The sequence below is a fragment of the Ascaphus truei genome, chromosome 4 (assembly GCF_040206685.1).
Source record: "Ascaphus truei isolate aAscTru1 chromosome 4, aAscTru1.hap1, whole genome shotgun sequence".
In the NCBI taxonomy this organism is placed as follows: Eukaryota; Metazoa; Chordata; class Amphibia; order Anura; family Ascaphidae; genus Ascaphus; species Ascaphus truei.
Window position 1 is genome coordinate 329,769,845 of NC_134486.1, and position 17,553 is coordinate 329,787,397.

Sequence of the window (17,553 nt, forward strand, 5' to 3'; positions counted from 1 at the left end):
CCATATTTATGGGCCACTTTTGGAAAATTTGGGGTTGGCTCTAAATTCTGTTCAATGACTCAGGCTCTTTATAATGAACCCAAATCTGTGCTCTTAATAAATGAAATTATTTTTTATCAATACTTTCATATACGGCATGCTTTAACAAATATTCAAAATAAAACAGATTTCCTAAGAGACTCATCCACTTCAGAATATATTATACATAGTGAGGAGCCTAAGCATATCTAGTATAATATTCAGAGGGAGCTATTTTGCCTCTATGCAGCGGATATAACACTTGTACTTGAAGCATGGCACTCCAACATAGGGAAGAGATTGGCTGATGATTAGTGGCAGGACATTTGGGGAGAATTGCGCAGGACCTCTGATTCTGCCTCACTAACGGAAACGAGTTATACAATCTGTTATAGAAAATATTTGACTCCTGTTCAAGTAACCCATATGACACCTGGCAAGACAGTTTGCTGGAAGTTGTGTGGACAAAGAGCAGATGATCTGCACATGTGGTCGTGTTGCCTCAGAATGAACTCGTTTATGAAAGTTCTTTAGAGAGACTAAAAATATTACAGAGGTAGATGTTCCCTTCAAACCTGAAAATATGCTGCTTGTGCTCTGGCTAACTAAAGCAGGTATCCGTAGACATACCAAAACCTTAATTATGCATCTCATTTTTGCCTCTAACCATATTAGTCAGAACGTAGAAAAGACCTTCCATTCCAACTATGGAAGAAGGGGTGGGAAAGAGTTGAGTTTGTTTGAATAATGGAAACACTGACATATTCTCTTAAATATCAAAATACCACAAAATCTGGTCTCCTTATCAGGAATATGGGTTTTAGTGATGGTTTTGAACTATGTTGGGCCACAAATACCAAGGTATCTCTGTCAAGGAAAACCAGGTTATTTACACCTTTTTACCAGGACCATTCATTGAGCAAAACAAGGTAATGAAATGAATTGTAATTAATTCGGCATAAATTCGCTTACACACAATAATACACAAAATACAGACAAAAAGACACATTTACTTTGGGACTGGGGTTGAAAACTAGACTTTCCTAGGTGCAGGGAAGTCAGTAGATGAGTTTAACCCTGACCAGGACTTAGCCCAAAATTCCCTGGAACTCAAATCGGCATGAAGTTCCACACACCACCGGTAAGTTCTCTTCTGAGAACTTGGTCCCTCCTGCCCACAAGTTACTACAAATTCTCTGGAACTCAAATTGGCATAAAATCCAAGCCGCGTACGCTACATTCGATTTTGAGAACTTGGTCGCAAAAGTCGGGACTTAGACTCTGGCAGGCAGGCTTTTCTGGCTTGAAATCGAAGCCGGTTGCTCTGCTATTTGCACAGAAGCAACTTTGAAAAGCCCGTCCGCACTCTTACTACTGGAGGACACGAATCTGATTGGCTCACAGATTCTTATAGTATTCTGAGTTTCATTCACAAAATTCAGCAGCCAATCAACGCTTGGGAGAATTCCCAAGCAACCAATCAGAGCCAAGCCGGCTAGAAAAGCCAGTGGGAAATCTGATTAGGCAAGGTACATGTGCAAGTTTGCCACCTTTGTCCCTGTCTATCTCAATGCCACCCGCTGGGAACGGCTCCACCAGGTCTGGCAGAGCAGGTGGCAGCCCGGACGACTGCCATTGATCTCCGGACCTGGTACACCACCTTTCCCCGCTGACCAAATGCTATTCTCACCTCTGGCATCCTCTGACTGCTTTGAACTCTGATGTCCAGCAGACTTACCAGCGCCTATGGGTTTGCTCGGGCAGCCTATTTGGACATCGGTTCAGAATGTAAAAACACATTACATTTAATAAAGTATACTTTAATTCACTAAGGTATAGTTTAATATACTTCTGAGTCTCTGGATACAGGGGACAGAAGAAGAAAGATGTTTTACTTTTACTTTTAACTGCCTTATTCCCCACACACTTGCTATTAGACTCATACTGGACTCTGAGTCCCCTCTCAATCTTATATATGGTTGGGGCACCCACAAAATTTACACTGGTTCTGGGTTACCTTGGCACTAGCTGGGGTACCACCCTTAACCTAGGGATTCCCTCAGCTACAGGGATACCTATTCATCCCTGTGCCTCATTCTCCTTTCTGGGCTATGCCGAAGTAGGGTATCCTAGTTGTGAGTCACGCTTGTGTTTTCAAGGGGAGATATTGCCGGGACAATGTGCCTACATGTATCTAAGAATCAGGCAGGATTCCCGGGTACATTAATGGGGGAACCGACAACTCCGGACCCCAACCTCCTAGGCACATTCTGTCAACAGTTCCTCCGGACCCCCCCCCCCCCTGGTATGCCCGGAAAGGGAAAAACACGAAAAATACTTTTATAACAGGTAATACATTGGAAAGATACAATGTTACTGGGCCCAAGAACTAACTCTCTGGGACCCTTATACTCGTATCAGGGGTAACCAAAACGGGCTTACCCTTTATTTGAGAGCCTGGTTATCCCCTACCGTCACAGCCTCGTACACCGAAATAATGTAAAGAATGACTGTTGTGGGGATTAAGATTAAAGGAGAACTGCACATTATGAGTCAATTTGCGAGTACTCCTGTAAAAGTATATTGACTTCTCTGAATGTTTCGTTACCTTTGTTTTACTCTTCTATCAATTCACCCTATTATAATGTCAAGATACATATGTAAGTGATTTTACGAAGTGCTTTGAAGGTTGTGTCTACAATCTTTGATGTCCTTTGACATATTGTACAAATCAATTAACCTGAATCCAAAAAACCCAGATAGCAGCTGAATATTTCTTTGAGTAACGCTGTTCTACATCATCGGGTGTCAGGGCTGCAGTGATGTTAAGAATGTTTTGCCAACTCATCAGCAGGTGCTGGTGTATTGATGCTTGGTTTTTAGGTTAAAACTAATTATCGTTAAAAAAAAATCCGACATACTGTATAGAAAACGTTTTTAAATCATTAAGGCATTGTAAAATGTATAATAAACATTCATGTTGAATTGTGTTGCAATACCATGGATTATGATTCGGATTACTTTACGTGCTCATACATTCATAGTTTTTATTGAAGTGGGAATTCTGTACAATGCATGAAGGCTTTTACTTTAAAGGATAGGGTTAATCATAAATGTGGCCAGAATTCCTGTCAGTTTCAGAGATAACAGCTCAATTTAGAGAGGAGAAATAATTACATTCATACAGTATTACAGCATGTGAGTTTGGAGAATGAATCAGTGGTGGTTTATACCATTGTATTGTTTGCCATGAAAGTCCAGAAAAAGCAAATTCATTTTTTGAGGTTGCTTATGATAAATTCTATATACTCACTGTTTGTCCATTAGGTCCTTCAGGTCCAGGAAACCCTATATCTCCTACAGGACCTCTTTCCCCCTATAAAATGTATAAATGTGTTATTTGTTAATATACATCTCAGTTTTAACATTACTACATTTTCAATATGCTGTAAGTATGTAATAATATAAATAAAAAAATATCCAAGTAGACTAGAAACTACTATACATTTACATCCCATTTAGTCAATAGAGAACCTCCATCTAATTACAATACAAATTTGCCTTTAAAATGTAAGGTTGAAGAAGTAGAAGGTAACAACAGACTGAAGTTGGAGACCTTAGTTCAAACCCCAGTGCCAGGTCCTTGTGTTCTTTTTTCTCTCTACCACAAAACCATTACAAAAAGAAGATTGTACATATTTCAGAGCAATTTCTCATTGTGCATAAATTCTTCTGCAACATACTACAATTAGGTTACTGATAATGCTATCCATATACTATTCAATTTGTTACATCTCTCAAGCTTCAGATAATTCAACCAATAATAAATCTCTTATGGCCAAAAAGTACATTTGAAGGGACAGAGTGTATCAAACCGGTGAGTCCCCAAAAACTGACATTCTAGCTGTACCCTAGATGCAAAATCTAGTGTTGTGTGAAATCACAATAATCAATGAAGTGTCTGTGAATATAGGTGAACACAGCATTTTCTTCATATTGTATTACAAAAAAGCTTTTATTTGCTTATATTTGTTGATTATAATGTTGTTAATATTTTGCCTGTAGAAAGGAAGATAATTTATCTTCATTATGATGTATGTGTATGTTTATCTTTATTTATAGAGCGCCATCCAGGTACATAGCGCTTTACAATACATGTGACATAATATTATAACACAATGGGAAAACGCGCTTCAGACATAAAACTATAGGAAAATGAGTACCTGCCCCGCAGAGCTTACAATCTAAGTGGTAAGTGGGGAGAACTTACAGAGACAGTAGGAGGGTGTTATGGTGAGTGTGTCTGCAAGGGGTCAAGGTCAGTGCATGTGAGAGGTATAGTATCAGCCAGCGGAGCTACCTATATGCTCTATTAAAGAGGTGTGTTTTAAGAAAGGTCTTAAAAGCGGAGAGAGATTATGCCAGTCGGATATTGAGGGGAAGGGCATGCCAGAGGTGTGGGGCAGTGAGTGAAAAAAGTTGCAGGTGGGAGAGCTTTATATACAAAAGAGGTAGAGAGAAGACATCCTTAAGCAGAATGCAAGAGTCCGACAGGTATAATATACCTGTAGCGATAAATTAGGGCTGTGATGTAAGGAGGGACAGAAGAGTGCAAAGCCTTAAAAGAAAGGAGGAATATTTTGTAAGTGATACAGGATTTAATAGGAAGCCAGGAGAGGGATTTCCGCAGGAGAGACGCTGGGACAGATATAGGAGAGAGTAAAGTGATTCTAGCAGAAGCATTTAGGATAGATTGTAAGGGGGCAGGTGAGAGGTAGAAAGGCCAGAGAGTAGAAGGTTACATAGTTCAGATGGGAGAGATCGAGGCCCTGCGTTAAAGTTTTAGCAGTAGAGCAACAGAGCAAAGAGCATATCTTTGCAATGTTATGGAGGAAAAAAACACAGGTTTTAGCTTTATTGTGAATATGAGAGAAGAATGTGAGGGAGGAGTCAAGTGTGACATCTAGGCAACGTGCGTGTATGATAGTGCTGCCAACAGTAATGTAGAAAGGGGCAGTAGGGCCAGGCTTGGGAGGAAGTATGAGGAGCTCTGTCTTGAACATGTTAAGTTTGAGTCGGCGAAGGAGATATAGTGGAGAGATATTCTGAGACTTTTGTTTGTTCGGCAGGTGTAAAGTCAGGGGTTGAAAGGTAAATTTTAATTTCATCAGCATACAGGTGATATTTGAACGCTAGAGATGTGATAAGGTCCCCTTGAGAGAGTGTGTAATGAGAGAAGAGGTCCCAGGACAGACCCCTGGGTTATGCCCACAAAGAGATCGACAGAGGATGTAGTGTTAGCAAACGAGACACTGAAAGTACGATGGGGGAGGTAAGTGGAAATCCAGGATAGAACTCTGTTATGGACACCAAGAGTATAGAGAATGTGATGGAGAAGAGCGTGGTCCACAGTATCAAAGGCTGCAGAGGTCGAGTAATATGAGAAGAGTGTTGTGGCCTTTGTCTTTGGCAGCATGTTGGTCATTAGTTATTTTAGTGAGGGCTGTTTCAGTTGAATAAGCAGTGTGGAAACCAGATTGTAGATGATCTAGGAGAGCATAGATGGTAAGAAAATAGAGAAAGCGAGATAAAGCAAGGCGTTCAAGGAATTCAGAGGCAGAAGGGAGACAGGACGATAGTTAGAGAGACAGGTAGGGTCAAGCTTGCTGTTTTTGAATAAAGGTATAACTGTTGTGTGTATTGTATGTAGTTAGCAGAGTAGAGGGAGGAGTTGAAAATATGTGTGAGTGTAGAGATCAGAGTAGGAGCGAGAGGTTTTAGGAGAGGAATGGGGTCAAGAGAGCAAGTGGTAGAGGGGGAAGAGGAGATCAGTAGTGAAACGTCCTCCTCTGTGACAGAGGAAAAAGAGTCAAGGCAGGAGAAGAGTTAGGAAGAGATGTAATGTGAGGAGGATACAGAGGGGATGCCTTGCCGAATAGAATCAATCTTGTGGTCTCAGTAGACAGTTAAAGACAGAGAAGAGGCGACGTGGGTTATACTTGTGCGTGTTTTGTTTAGCCTGGGAGAGGGCAGAGTTGAAAGAGGATAAGATACATTTTTAGTGAAGGAAGTCAGCGAGAGTATGAGATTTCCTCCAGATGCATTCAGAGGAACCAGTGTAGGAATGGAGCATGTGTGTGTGGCAGTTTAGCCAGGATCTGTGGTTAGAAGCGCGAGAATGGCAGAGAAAAAGAGGGGCATGCAGATCAAGAGAGGAGGATAGGGCAGAGTCGTAGTTCATGACCGGATTGTCAGAGTCTATAGCGGAGCAGACAGAAAAGAGGGAGGAGCGCAAAGTGGAATCAAAAGCCAGTAGATTAATAGAGCATAGATACCAACAGAAACAAGGGGTTGATGGAGGTGGAGAAGGGGAGAAGTGAGAGAGAAAAAATGAGATGAGATGATGGTCAGAGAGAGGAAAGGGTGAAATGGAGAAATCCAAGAGAGAAACATTGGAAAAACATTGTACACTGATCACTAAGACACCAATTATTTTAATAATTAGTAATATTTGCTTTCAAGAGATTTAATTTGATACAACTCTCATTATTTGTTTTGCTTGGTCCATATCTAGGAACGTCAATAACTCATTTGACACTGACATGTATTTTATTCAGATTTCTTTCTATTTCACACCTGATTCTGTATGTTATCGTTACATCACAGCTGTTGTTATTGAGCATATGATATTAACATCAACATATTTTGAGTGTTCTTTATTGGTAAAAAAAAAAAAGTGATATGAATACTTTGGAAATTTTTAAGAGCCATAATGGCAAGGACAGGTACATAAAATGAAGAAATGCAACTTTGTTTTAGTTGTGTTTTACTGTATTTTAAGACATTATCACCTGTACATCATCTAACCAAAATGTAGGTTATTGACTGTTGTTGTTACAGTATTTGGGGTTGGGAAAACAATGTACAGTAGAATGTTGTAGACAATGGGGCCTATTCAGTAAACTTGATAAGTGACTTATCTACAGTTTTGAGCACTTTGTAGTGAGTTTTCATGTGTACCTATTCAGAGAGCGGCTCTGATACATGCCAAACTCGCTACAAAACTACTTCTTCCCGATCGGTAGCGCTCCTGCTCAAAGAAACCTCTACCATCAACATCACACAGGAATGGGCAAAAGTGCTATTAGCCAAAGATGGCTAATAGTGCTTTTCCACATTCAAATAATCATTACAGTGCAAAACAATAAAATATATTACCAGCCTCCCCCCAACACCACACTGTAATAGACAAAAGGCCTATTATACAGATGCAGCAGCCGTTAATCGAACATTTCACGGAGCTGTTTTCATGTGCTCTGCTCTATTCCACGCGGCATTAACGCGGACAATCACACTAGGCACACGTGTTTATCGTGGTTGCTTTGTTTGAATTTCATGGATGCTGTTTCTTTGGGTGCAATTCTTCGCGTATCCATGGCAGAAATGAATGAATTGTAATGTGTACAGTACTGTGCTACTGTGCCAATTTCAGGTGTTTAAAAACCAGAACACTAAAATGCCATTTTCTGCACTCGCGTCTCAAGGCGGTACGGTTGGAAGAAATCACGCGCAATTACATGGATATTCCGAGGTATACAACGCATGAAATGTTCAAATAACGGCCGCTGCACCTGTACATATCAGGATTGTAGCGCATTTTTCCAAGATCCCCTGACGAAGCCTTTGGAATGAGCGAAACGTGTAGGGTTTGCTAGGTGACGCTGTACATTAATCCAGAAGGACTCTAACAAGGATTTGCAAAGATTTTCAGCAAGCGGTCAGTTGTGACATTGTTGACGTCAGATGCTGGACGTCAGTATTGGGTGTGAGAACCCGGAAACATACCAGAGAATCGGAGCATTGGGAGCTCTGGTGCCGCTGGCGGCTGCAGCGTTCCTGAGACACGGATCCCAATTGGCTGCCCATGACAAGTCATCACAACAAAGGGACTACCGGACATAACTGCGTGCCCCACAAGATACGGACACTTTTTGGGATGGGAGAGTGTCCAATACTGTGGTGACTATATTATCATTACTATTCCTTGTTATCCTCTGATGCTGTACTTGGATTACTTTTCTTGTAAGTAAGAATATGGGCTTGTGGCTTAATACATATTTGGCACTTTTTTATGAAGGTTGTGCTTGTCTTTTCCTTTTTTGTATGTCCTCATCTTCTGCCTTCTGGTACTCCTCGTCCGTCGCGTCTCCCGTGGGCAGCTGTAACGGGTGCTCACCACAAACTGGACGGGACCGCGAGGCTGAGGTGGGCATGTTATTAGCCACTGACTGTCACGGGAGATCAGGCAATTACACCTTTAAAAGCGGGATCTCATCATTGAGCAAGCCAATCAGTAAAATAAATTGTAATTTATTCCATAGAAACAGGCAAACACACATTGAATTACATTATACAGAAGAAGAAACACTTACATTGGGGCTGGGGTTGAAACACTCACTTTCCTAATTGAAATAAAGTCTTTAAAACAGTTCTGTGCTGAAGCGGGACTTAGAAACCGTTCCGCTTTTAAAAGTCCTGAAGCCTTTTTCCTTGCAATCACCGCAAGGAGTCCTTGGGTCTGGTCTGACCCGTTCTGGCCCTTAAGGCACACTGCACTTCTGGAATCACTTGGCACAAATAGACCCACAGTGGAACACAACAGGAAAACAACAGCAGAGCTTGGCGAGCTTGAGAAAACTTGGAGAGAACTGTTGATAACTTTTTGAGAACTTTCAGAGAACTGACAAATCTGACTTGTGTCAGGGCCTTTGAAACCTCCCGTATTTCTTCCCAGGAAACCTGCTGTCCAATCAAAAAACCTTAGCAACTTGCCTAGCAACCAATCTAAGACAATCATACAGGGTTTCCCACCCGTGAGCCTTTTCCCTGGGCAGGTGAAATATCCCCCTCTGCCCCTTCGCACCCCACGGTGCGAGGCTCCACAGCGGCTGGCTGTTTAGCAAAGGGTGTTAGGTTTCCCTGTGTCAGGCCAGGATATGGGTGCTCTAGAATAATGGCAGGGCCCATCTGGCCTAACACCTAGGTATCTCTGAGCCCTTTCAAGTATGGCCCCTGGACAGACACAGTGGAGCCAAGCCTGGTAACCATCTGTGCCTTCCAGAATCCATGACTTAGAAAGCCCTCAGCTCATGTACAGGTCAGCAATATCTATACATATTAAACTATTCCCGTTTAATAAAAATGTGGTGTCCTGTCTGCTGCGTGAAAAAAGTTTAGTTCTTATTCTGGTGTCAGGCATGGAGTGAGTGTAAATATTCCCCACATTCACAAGCCTCCTTCTTGGCACATTAGAAAAATACATTAAAACTTTTAAAACACTGCAAATCTGCTCAGCTTTATAACCTTAGCGTGAGCACCTTCCTGAACCCCTACTCTAGGCTCAGGATACCTGGGCATGTACAGTATGTGGGTACCTCTGCTATACTGGGGAGCCCCTTGCTATACTAAGGACTCCGTGTATACCTGCAGATATATTTTAACCCTTTCATACCCATTTACCTTCTCTGGTAGATGCTGCCGCAGAAAGTCTGGCGGTGAGTCGCAAGAGCATTTTCAGGGTCCGAGGTAGGCGGAGTAATGCGCTTAGCTGTATCCAAAGATATCACTCAATCTCAGGATACAACTCTTGGGGTACCCCATAACCCGGAACCCTTCTATATAGACACATTCTGCAAACCCACCCTGAAACTTACAGCCTTGAAATTCCCTGATCCCAGCATCCCAGTAGAGGCAAAAAATCACACAATTCTTCAATGTTGCAAAATCAGTATACAGTTGCAGTAATACATTTTCGACATCTGGGTCTCAGAGATGACACTCTAAGACCCTAACACACAGGTCAGGGTTAACCAAGTGGGCTTGACCTTTATTATAAGCCTGGTTAACCCTTTCACCGCCACACTGACCTACAACTGCGTAACCGCGTCTGGAGTGCAGAGTAATGGTCGTGTGGCCGGGTCAGGGTAGGAGAGGTCTGGATGTTAGTATATACTCGTTGGTGTCAGGGATTGGAGAGAGTAGAATTGTCGTTATCCATAGCCATGGTCAAGGAGGAGAGAGGGTGGAAGTCCAGAAGCGAGCTGAGGTCTAGAGGTTAGAGAAGGCAGAAGTCCAGGCACAAGTTGTGGTCAAAAACGGGAAGCAAAACAAGACAAGGCAAGGCAGTAGGTTGCTTGAGGCAGGCACATGAATCACAAACCTAAGTTTATGCTCAGCCAGGTTGCAGGAGGGCTGGTTGAGTATTTTAACAGCAGTCAGTCAATGGAAAGGCAGCACACATGTGCAAGGTAACGAATGCAAGACAGCCCACAGCTGCAGGGTAGTGAGGAGTTAGACATATGCTGTCCACTGATAGGCCGGGGCAGAATGCACTACAGGTGTTGAGCAGCTGATGAGTGTTAACCCCTTGTTTGCCTGTGTCTGCGCGACGCCTGCGTGTAGGTATCTTGCGACGTGCGTCGCCCGTGTCGTCACGGGACGCATCACGGGGGCGGAGCCTGGGACTGGTCCTTAGTGTATTTTCTTTCCAAGCAGTGCGGCGCCTGCACGTAGGTTGTAGCTGATGCGCGTCACCTGTGACGTTGCGGGATGCCTCACGGAGGCAGGGCCTGAGCCGATCCTGACAGCAGCACCATTATTTTATTTTTTGGATTTTTTTAGGTTGCTCATTCATTGCCATTGTGGTAATCTTTGCCCCCCAATGCCCCCAATAGGTTTATTGCCTACTGTGTAATGTACTGTACTGTTATGTAAATGTTGTTTTATTTTGTATTTATTTTGTTTTGAAAACAAAGGGGCAAACATGCTATTAGCTACTAGGGATTATGCCCATTTAAATGTGTGGTGATGGGGGAAAAGGGGGTGGGGCTGGGGGTATTTTCCCTGGGGAGAGTTGTTAGGCCTCCCGGTTGGGTAGCAGGGGGAGGGGGGATTAAACCCTTAATTACTACCGCTAAAATAATTAAGGGGTTTGTGGCCAGTAGTTAGTTTTTTTATTGTAATGTTGCTGCCAATGGAAGACGCAGAGAACGAAGAGGACCAGAAGGCCAAAGATGAGGACAGTCTTCAACCTGGCAGGGGTTTGTGAGGCGGTGCACCAGCTAATGGGAAAAAATGCGGCTGGACTGCTCGTCATCCTGGCAGGGGTAAGTAAAACTTTTATTTATTATATGCTGACTGCGTAATGTTTTAGTTATAATGGGAAAATGCGCTAATATCCAGATATGGATAATAGGTCTTTGCCCATTACAGTGTGTTTTGGGTGGTCATTGCTTGCCAATGGTGCTATATGTTACCCATTGAGGGCATAGATAACCATAGTGACAATCAATGGATTAAATGGCTAGAGTTTTGTTTTATAGTAATGTGTTTTTATATTATTGTATTTTATTTTATTGCACTCTATTGATTATTTGAATGGGCAAAAGCGCTATTAACCATATTTGGCTAATAGCACTTTTGCCCATTCCTGTGTGGTGTTGGTGGTAGAGGGGGTGGATGAAGAGGGTAGTTGCCCCGGGGAGGGTGGTTAGGCCTTGCAGTGGAGGATAACCCCTTCATTACCATAGCTGTTATTATTCCTCCTGGGAAGCCTAATCATCGTCCTTTGGGACTTTATAACCTTCACCCACCCCCTCTACCCCAAACAAATCGGGTAGTGGCCCCTTCATTACCTTAGCGGTTAGCCACTAAGGTAATGAAGCGCTGTTTTTATTTTAATTTTATTAACATATTACTGAAGCAGGGGGTGTTTGGACCTGACTATCATTCATTTCAGGTCCTGGTACCCCCTGCTTCCTGATGTTCAGACCCCGGTATGGGGTGCCTGTATCTCTTGCAAGTTTAGTTCTCCTGTGTCACGTGACGTGGGAGATTTACATTTGCTGGAGTTACCGGAGCCCCCTATGGAGCCCTGTAACTCGGGAAGCAGGAGGTCACCAGACCTGAAATCAATGGGGGGTCAGGTCCAGACATGCCCTGGTTCAGTAATATGTTTGCCTGTAAGAGCTGCGCAGGGAGATGCAGCTCTCTCTGCCCAGCTCTTACAGACTGCAGGGAGATTACATGGGCAGAATTCTGAAAAAGAAATGGATCGGTATAGCATTTTCCTACCGAACGGTTTCCACGTGCGAGAAATCTTTCTGAATACCGTGATAACACAAATGTCAGACTGTGAGGGTAGGAGCATGCCAACCCAATCGATATGACAGTGATCTTATCGGAGCTACCCGAATAGGCCCCAATGTCTGATTCATCATATAGCATAGGGACAGTAACTTCAACGAAGCATAAAAGATCCCCCAATCACAATATAAAAATAATTCCATTAAATAAGTTAGTAAAACAAACACTTTTAAAGTATTAGTATTTATACATGAATACTGTAAGTAAACATAAGTTAACAATATAACAATTACAACAATATTACCACTTGGCAGTAGGCTTAAAATCTATTTAAATGTTTTCAGTGGTTAAGCTGCACGGAAGAGGTGAACAAGTATGTAATTGTATTTTATTTCAATTTGAACACATTTTATTATGTATTACCAGGGGGCGATGCAATTTGAAAATGATCCGTTTTGAGCTTACAAAATGCCTTTTTGTATGGTCCAAATTGAGTCATTAACTTACCTGACAGCAAAGGGGTTAATTAAGTCACAGCACTTAAAATAAACTTTGTGTTCCCAGAATTTCTGGAATAAATATATATTTATTCTTTCACAATGGTAATTATGTAGCTAAACTCTATTAGCATGTAGCACAAGCATAGGCATATGGCTTTTTGTTCCCTCGGGCCTCCTTGGTAATAGTGTAAGAAATGTGTCTCTATTTTACTGGGAATCTCAGGTTTCAAATCACCTATACTTTGTACCTTAGGGAAGTACAGCTACCAAATTGAGATCAGCAATGACAGTTCCCTGAGCTTTGAAATTCCTGTCTTCTCTATTCTCAAGAAAATTCTGAAGCAAAGCAAATTTAATATGCGTACTTACTGGTTCACCTGGAATTCCTGAAGGACCAGGAGCTCCATTTCTCCCCTGTTACGAAAGAAGATGTTTTAATCAAATAGGATTACAGTACATAACATATACAGTACTATGTGTTTGTACCTGATTTCTACTGTAGGTTTTTACCAAAACTGAGCAGTGTGTTTTTTTTTGTGATAAATACAACTAGAGTATTATTTAACCATCAAGTGCAGGTCACCCCAAATTGAAGGGGTGCAGCCAAGTTAATTTAAGTGGAATTAAGTGTGATTATTTGAGAGCAATTCCCCTATAGTGAGTGAACAAAGGGTAACATTTAGAGAGCACAAAACAGTTATTGCACTAAAATGTCCTTGGTAAAAAAGCAAGGTTGTTCATGCACTGCAATCATATGTATCATATGTACTGTACAGGCAGTCCTCGGTTATCCGACACAATGCGTTACTCAAAATGGCGTTGGATAGCGAAACGTCTTAAAGCGAAACACGTTTTCCCATAGGAACACTGTTTAAATGAAAGGTTCCGTTCCTGAAGGCATTTTTAACACTAAAATACACCAAATATTTTATGCAGGCAATAAGATACGCAGCACACACATATTATATAGTGTATATACTGTATTATATATATAATATAACATAATATATAATATAATATAATAATATAATATATTATATAGTATAATAAATATAATATTATATAATATATATATTACATACACATAAACAACTTTGCAAAATGTTGTAAGAGAGTTGGATAAGCCGTTTTGGCGTTGTAAAAGTGAACATATGTATGCATTGCATAGCGTTGGATAAGCCATTCGTTGTATAGTGAAGCGTTGTAAAACGAGGACTGCCTGTATGCCAACGTATGTATGTATAAATGTATTTACATAGTACCAACAGTGCAGTATAAAATTACAGTACAGGAAAAATAAAGTACAAACAATGGGAATAAGAGCAAAAAATTAATGATAATATAAAGAAAAAGGAGATTCTGCCCTGAAGTGCATTAAATCAAATGAATTATTAACAACACTTATGAGCATATTCATATGTCCGATAGGTCCTCAAACCTGCTTTACCGCATATTCACGCAGTATACATTGTTCCTACTGCCGCCTGGGTAATGACGAATGGCAAATGAGCACTTATAGTGCATCACTTTTTCCTCACTTTAATGTGGATCCCTTATATGTGTACCTATTTAAAAATTCCAAGTCATGGAGGTGAAGTGTACCTGTAGTCAGTATTGTAGGCATAAATAATGTAAAGAGATACTTCTAAGAGGTGAATTTTCAGCAGGGCTTTAAGAATCAAAAGAGAAAGTGCTTGATGAATATCGAGTGGAAGAGAGTTCCATAGGTAGGGAGAGATGAATGAAAAAGGTTTGAGGGCTGTAGAGGTGAAAGGTGCAAAAATGAGACATTCTTGGGTTGAGTGTAAGAGGCAAGTATTGGCATAACAAGAGACCATAGTAGGCAGAGGTGCAAAGGAGTGTAGAGCCTTGGAGGAGAGGAGGATAATGTGGTAGTTTATACAGATTTATAGGATGCAAACAGTGATTCAGGAGGTCAGAAGCAGATATGAGTTTAGAAGAATAGGAGATGATTCTAGATGTGGCATTTTAGGGGAGAAAGGTGTGGGGAAGAGAGGCCAGGTAAAATAATGTTGCAGTAATAAACATGGGAGGGAGCAAGGGAATGCATCTTCATCTTCAGATATTAATCTCAATTGAATCATCTGTTAACCCCCTTTCCATTGTTTTTTTATCAAGTATGTTAGGGGCTAGTCTGCTTTACCATAAATTCCTTGTTGGTCAATTGTCAGGTCTATAATGTGCAATTAGGTCTGTTCTGATGGGGAGGTCATGTGTTTTCTTAGCAGTATAAGTTTGAACTTAGTTTGGTGAAGCATTGCATGAGTTGCATTGTGCTTAAAGTGTTCATATTTTAAAGTAACATTTTTTAAGTGCACTTGGAGTTAAATATGATGTGGACAGGAGGTGGACTTTCTTCTGTCTGGATCCTTGTAAGGGAGTGTAGAAGTTAACTTACTCCCTCTGCAAGAATCAGGTAACTACCAGTGGTGTCAGATTTCCTGCAGGAGCTACTTTCGAATTAACTCCTGATTGATCAGGGTTTAAAAGGCAGGAAGTACCTGCTTGTCAGAGTCCCTGTTAGAATTATGGTTCCTGCTCTGCAAGAGAGGAGGGTCACTGAGGATTGCCTGTGGCCCAGCTGGGATTCACATCCAGCACCAACGGTTCACCAGAGGGATTGCCTGGGAACAGTGGGGGCCCCAAAGCCCCGCACTGTAGAAAAGCCTGCACAGAAATAGGGCAAGAGACTTCCTGTGAGCAGCAGGACTGCAACGCCTGCATCTAATGTTCACCTGGAGAAACTGGAGATGCCGGACCAGCACACTCAGATAAGGACTTTATATATTGTTCCCAGAAATAGTTTGATATGTTTTAGGGCTGGGAAATGGTCTAGCTAGCAAGCCAGGTAGCTAGAACCTGTACTATTTAGTAAGTCTCCCAAAGTGGAGCAGGCTTTCTTTTTATGCTTTGTGTTTTGCCTTAAAGGGACAGTGTGCCTAATGTTTTGTTGTGTTTGTGGAGAAATAAACCATTCAACGTTTTGGTACAGCCTAAAATGCATTTTGTGGACTATTACTGAACAGCTTTCTGTGAGCTCCCTCCTCTACACTAATATTCACACCTTTTAGCATGCACCAATACCCTCCCCAACTTTCATCTACCTCAGTCTCTCTCAATACATCTTCTTGCTATCCCACAATAATTAGATGTTGCTTTCCTGACTATTCCATTCTCCAATACACGCTTTCCTTCAGTTTGTTGCAACATCTTTTCTCATCTTTTCTCAATAACACTTTCTCTCCTGCTCTTCTTTCCTTTCCCCTTTGCACTCATGAACTCCACTGCTTTTTGAACTCGCTTATGCAACCTACCACCTCTCCTTATAAGAGTGTATTATCTCACAAGTCTTCCTCTCACCTCACCTATCCCTCCTTCTTCTCTTGGCAACTGGAGACATTTCTCCAAACCCTTGCCCCTTCCATATCCCAACTTGCTTTCATTCTTGACTACCAACCCTCTTATCTGTAATACCCTCCCTTTTTCAAGTGCTCTCTGGAATGCTCTCTCTAACAAAATACTAGCTGTACATGACCTGTTCTTGTCCCGCTCTATTCACCTCTTTGCACCAACTGAAACATGGCTTTTTATCTCTGACTGGTCATGATTATTCCTTTCGTCTGACGCAACCATTCTACTCTTAGAGGCCTTTAATTACCACATTTATCACGACTCTCATTTATGGGTGCATCACCTTAGCTCACCCATCTCCTCCTTTGGTCCACACAAGCACACAGAGAAATTAACTTTCTTGATCTTGTCATTACGAAAAACTGTTCCTCATCCAATTTCTCAATCTCGTCTTTCCCGATCTCTGAACATAAACTAATTTAATCCCTCTCACACTCAACTTCCAGCACCTCTTTGCTATAGTGGCAACCCGTGATCCATTGACTTTCAGTCTTTGGAATCCAGTCTAAAATCTAATGTTTCTTACTACCACCCTCCACTGATTCAAACAGCCTTGTCACAATTTACAACACTGTCCTTGCATCCTGAATTGACCAGTATGCTCCTCCTGTACACCTACTCTCCTGGCACTCCAACCCACAATCCTGGGTAAACAAACAAACATGATTTTTGCACTTTTGCACTCATCCCACTGAACACCTCTACCGACAGTCCCATCTTCTGGCTGATTTCCTTCACTACAAATTTATTTTGTCCTGCTTTACATTTGCTCTTTTTATTGCCAAACAGAACTAACTCACCTCTCTTATCAACAGGCTCAAATCCATTCCATGACACCTCTTTTGTGTCTTTGACACTCTTCTTCGAAACTCCAACCACATCACGCTCCACTCCTTCCATTACACCGCAAAACTTTACAGATTATTTCAAGAGTAAGGTACTGTAGATGCTATCCTCAGTGAAATCTCCTGTTACTTCCACATCACTCCTTGCTAAACTTCCTCGATCTGACTTTGACTCCTTCTCTCCAGTTAGAGCAAGAAACATCTCTGCTGCTCTTCTCCTCAACTTCCACTACATGCGACCTCGACCCCATTCCTTCCCACCTCTTAAAACCTCTCGCTTCTACCATGGTCCCCATCCTCACTTATATCTTTACCTCATCTCATTGTTCTGTTCCTTTCCATCTTTTTCTAAGCAAGCTCAACCTATTCTTAAGAAATACCCTAGATCCGACCTCCTCTTCTAACTATCACCCTGCCTCGCTCTTGCCTTATGCTTCTAAACTTCTGGAATGAATTGTTTATATATACTTATATTTCTCAACTTCCAGAACATACTTGATCCTCTCCAAACAGGCTTCTGCAACACAACTCAACAGAAATTGCCCTCACCATGGTAGCTAATTACCTCTGTATTGCCAAATCTCAAGGAAACTATTCCATTCTGATTCTTATTG

The 17,553-nt window shown here is 41.7% G+C and overlaps 1 protein-coding gene across 3 annotated transcripts in view; it reads right to left on the reverse strand.

Moving 5' to 3' along the window:
- COL19A1 (collagen type XIX alpha 1 chain) overlaps positions 1–17,553 on the reverse strand; it is a 622,544-nt gene that overhangs the window by 58,815 nt on the left and 546,176 nt on the right. For all 3 annotated transcript variants that reach the window (XM_075598080.1, XM_075598081.1, XM_075598082.1), the window contains exons 44-45: positions 13,032–13,076; positions 3,332–3,394 (exon numbers count right to left, since the gene is read on the reverse strand). In XM_075598080.1, coding sequence (XP_075454195.1) covers positions 3,332–3,394; positions 13,032–13,076 — 108 coding nt within the window. The remainder of the gene's footprint in view (positions 1–3,331; positions 3,395–13,031; positions 13,077–17,553) is intronic.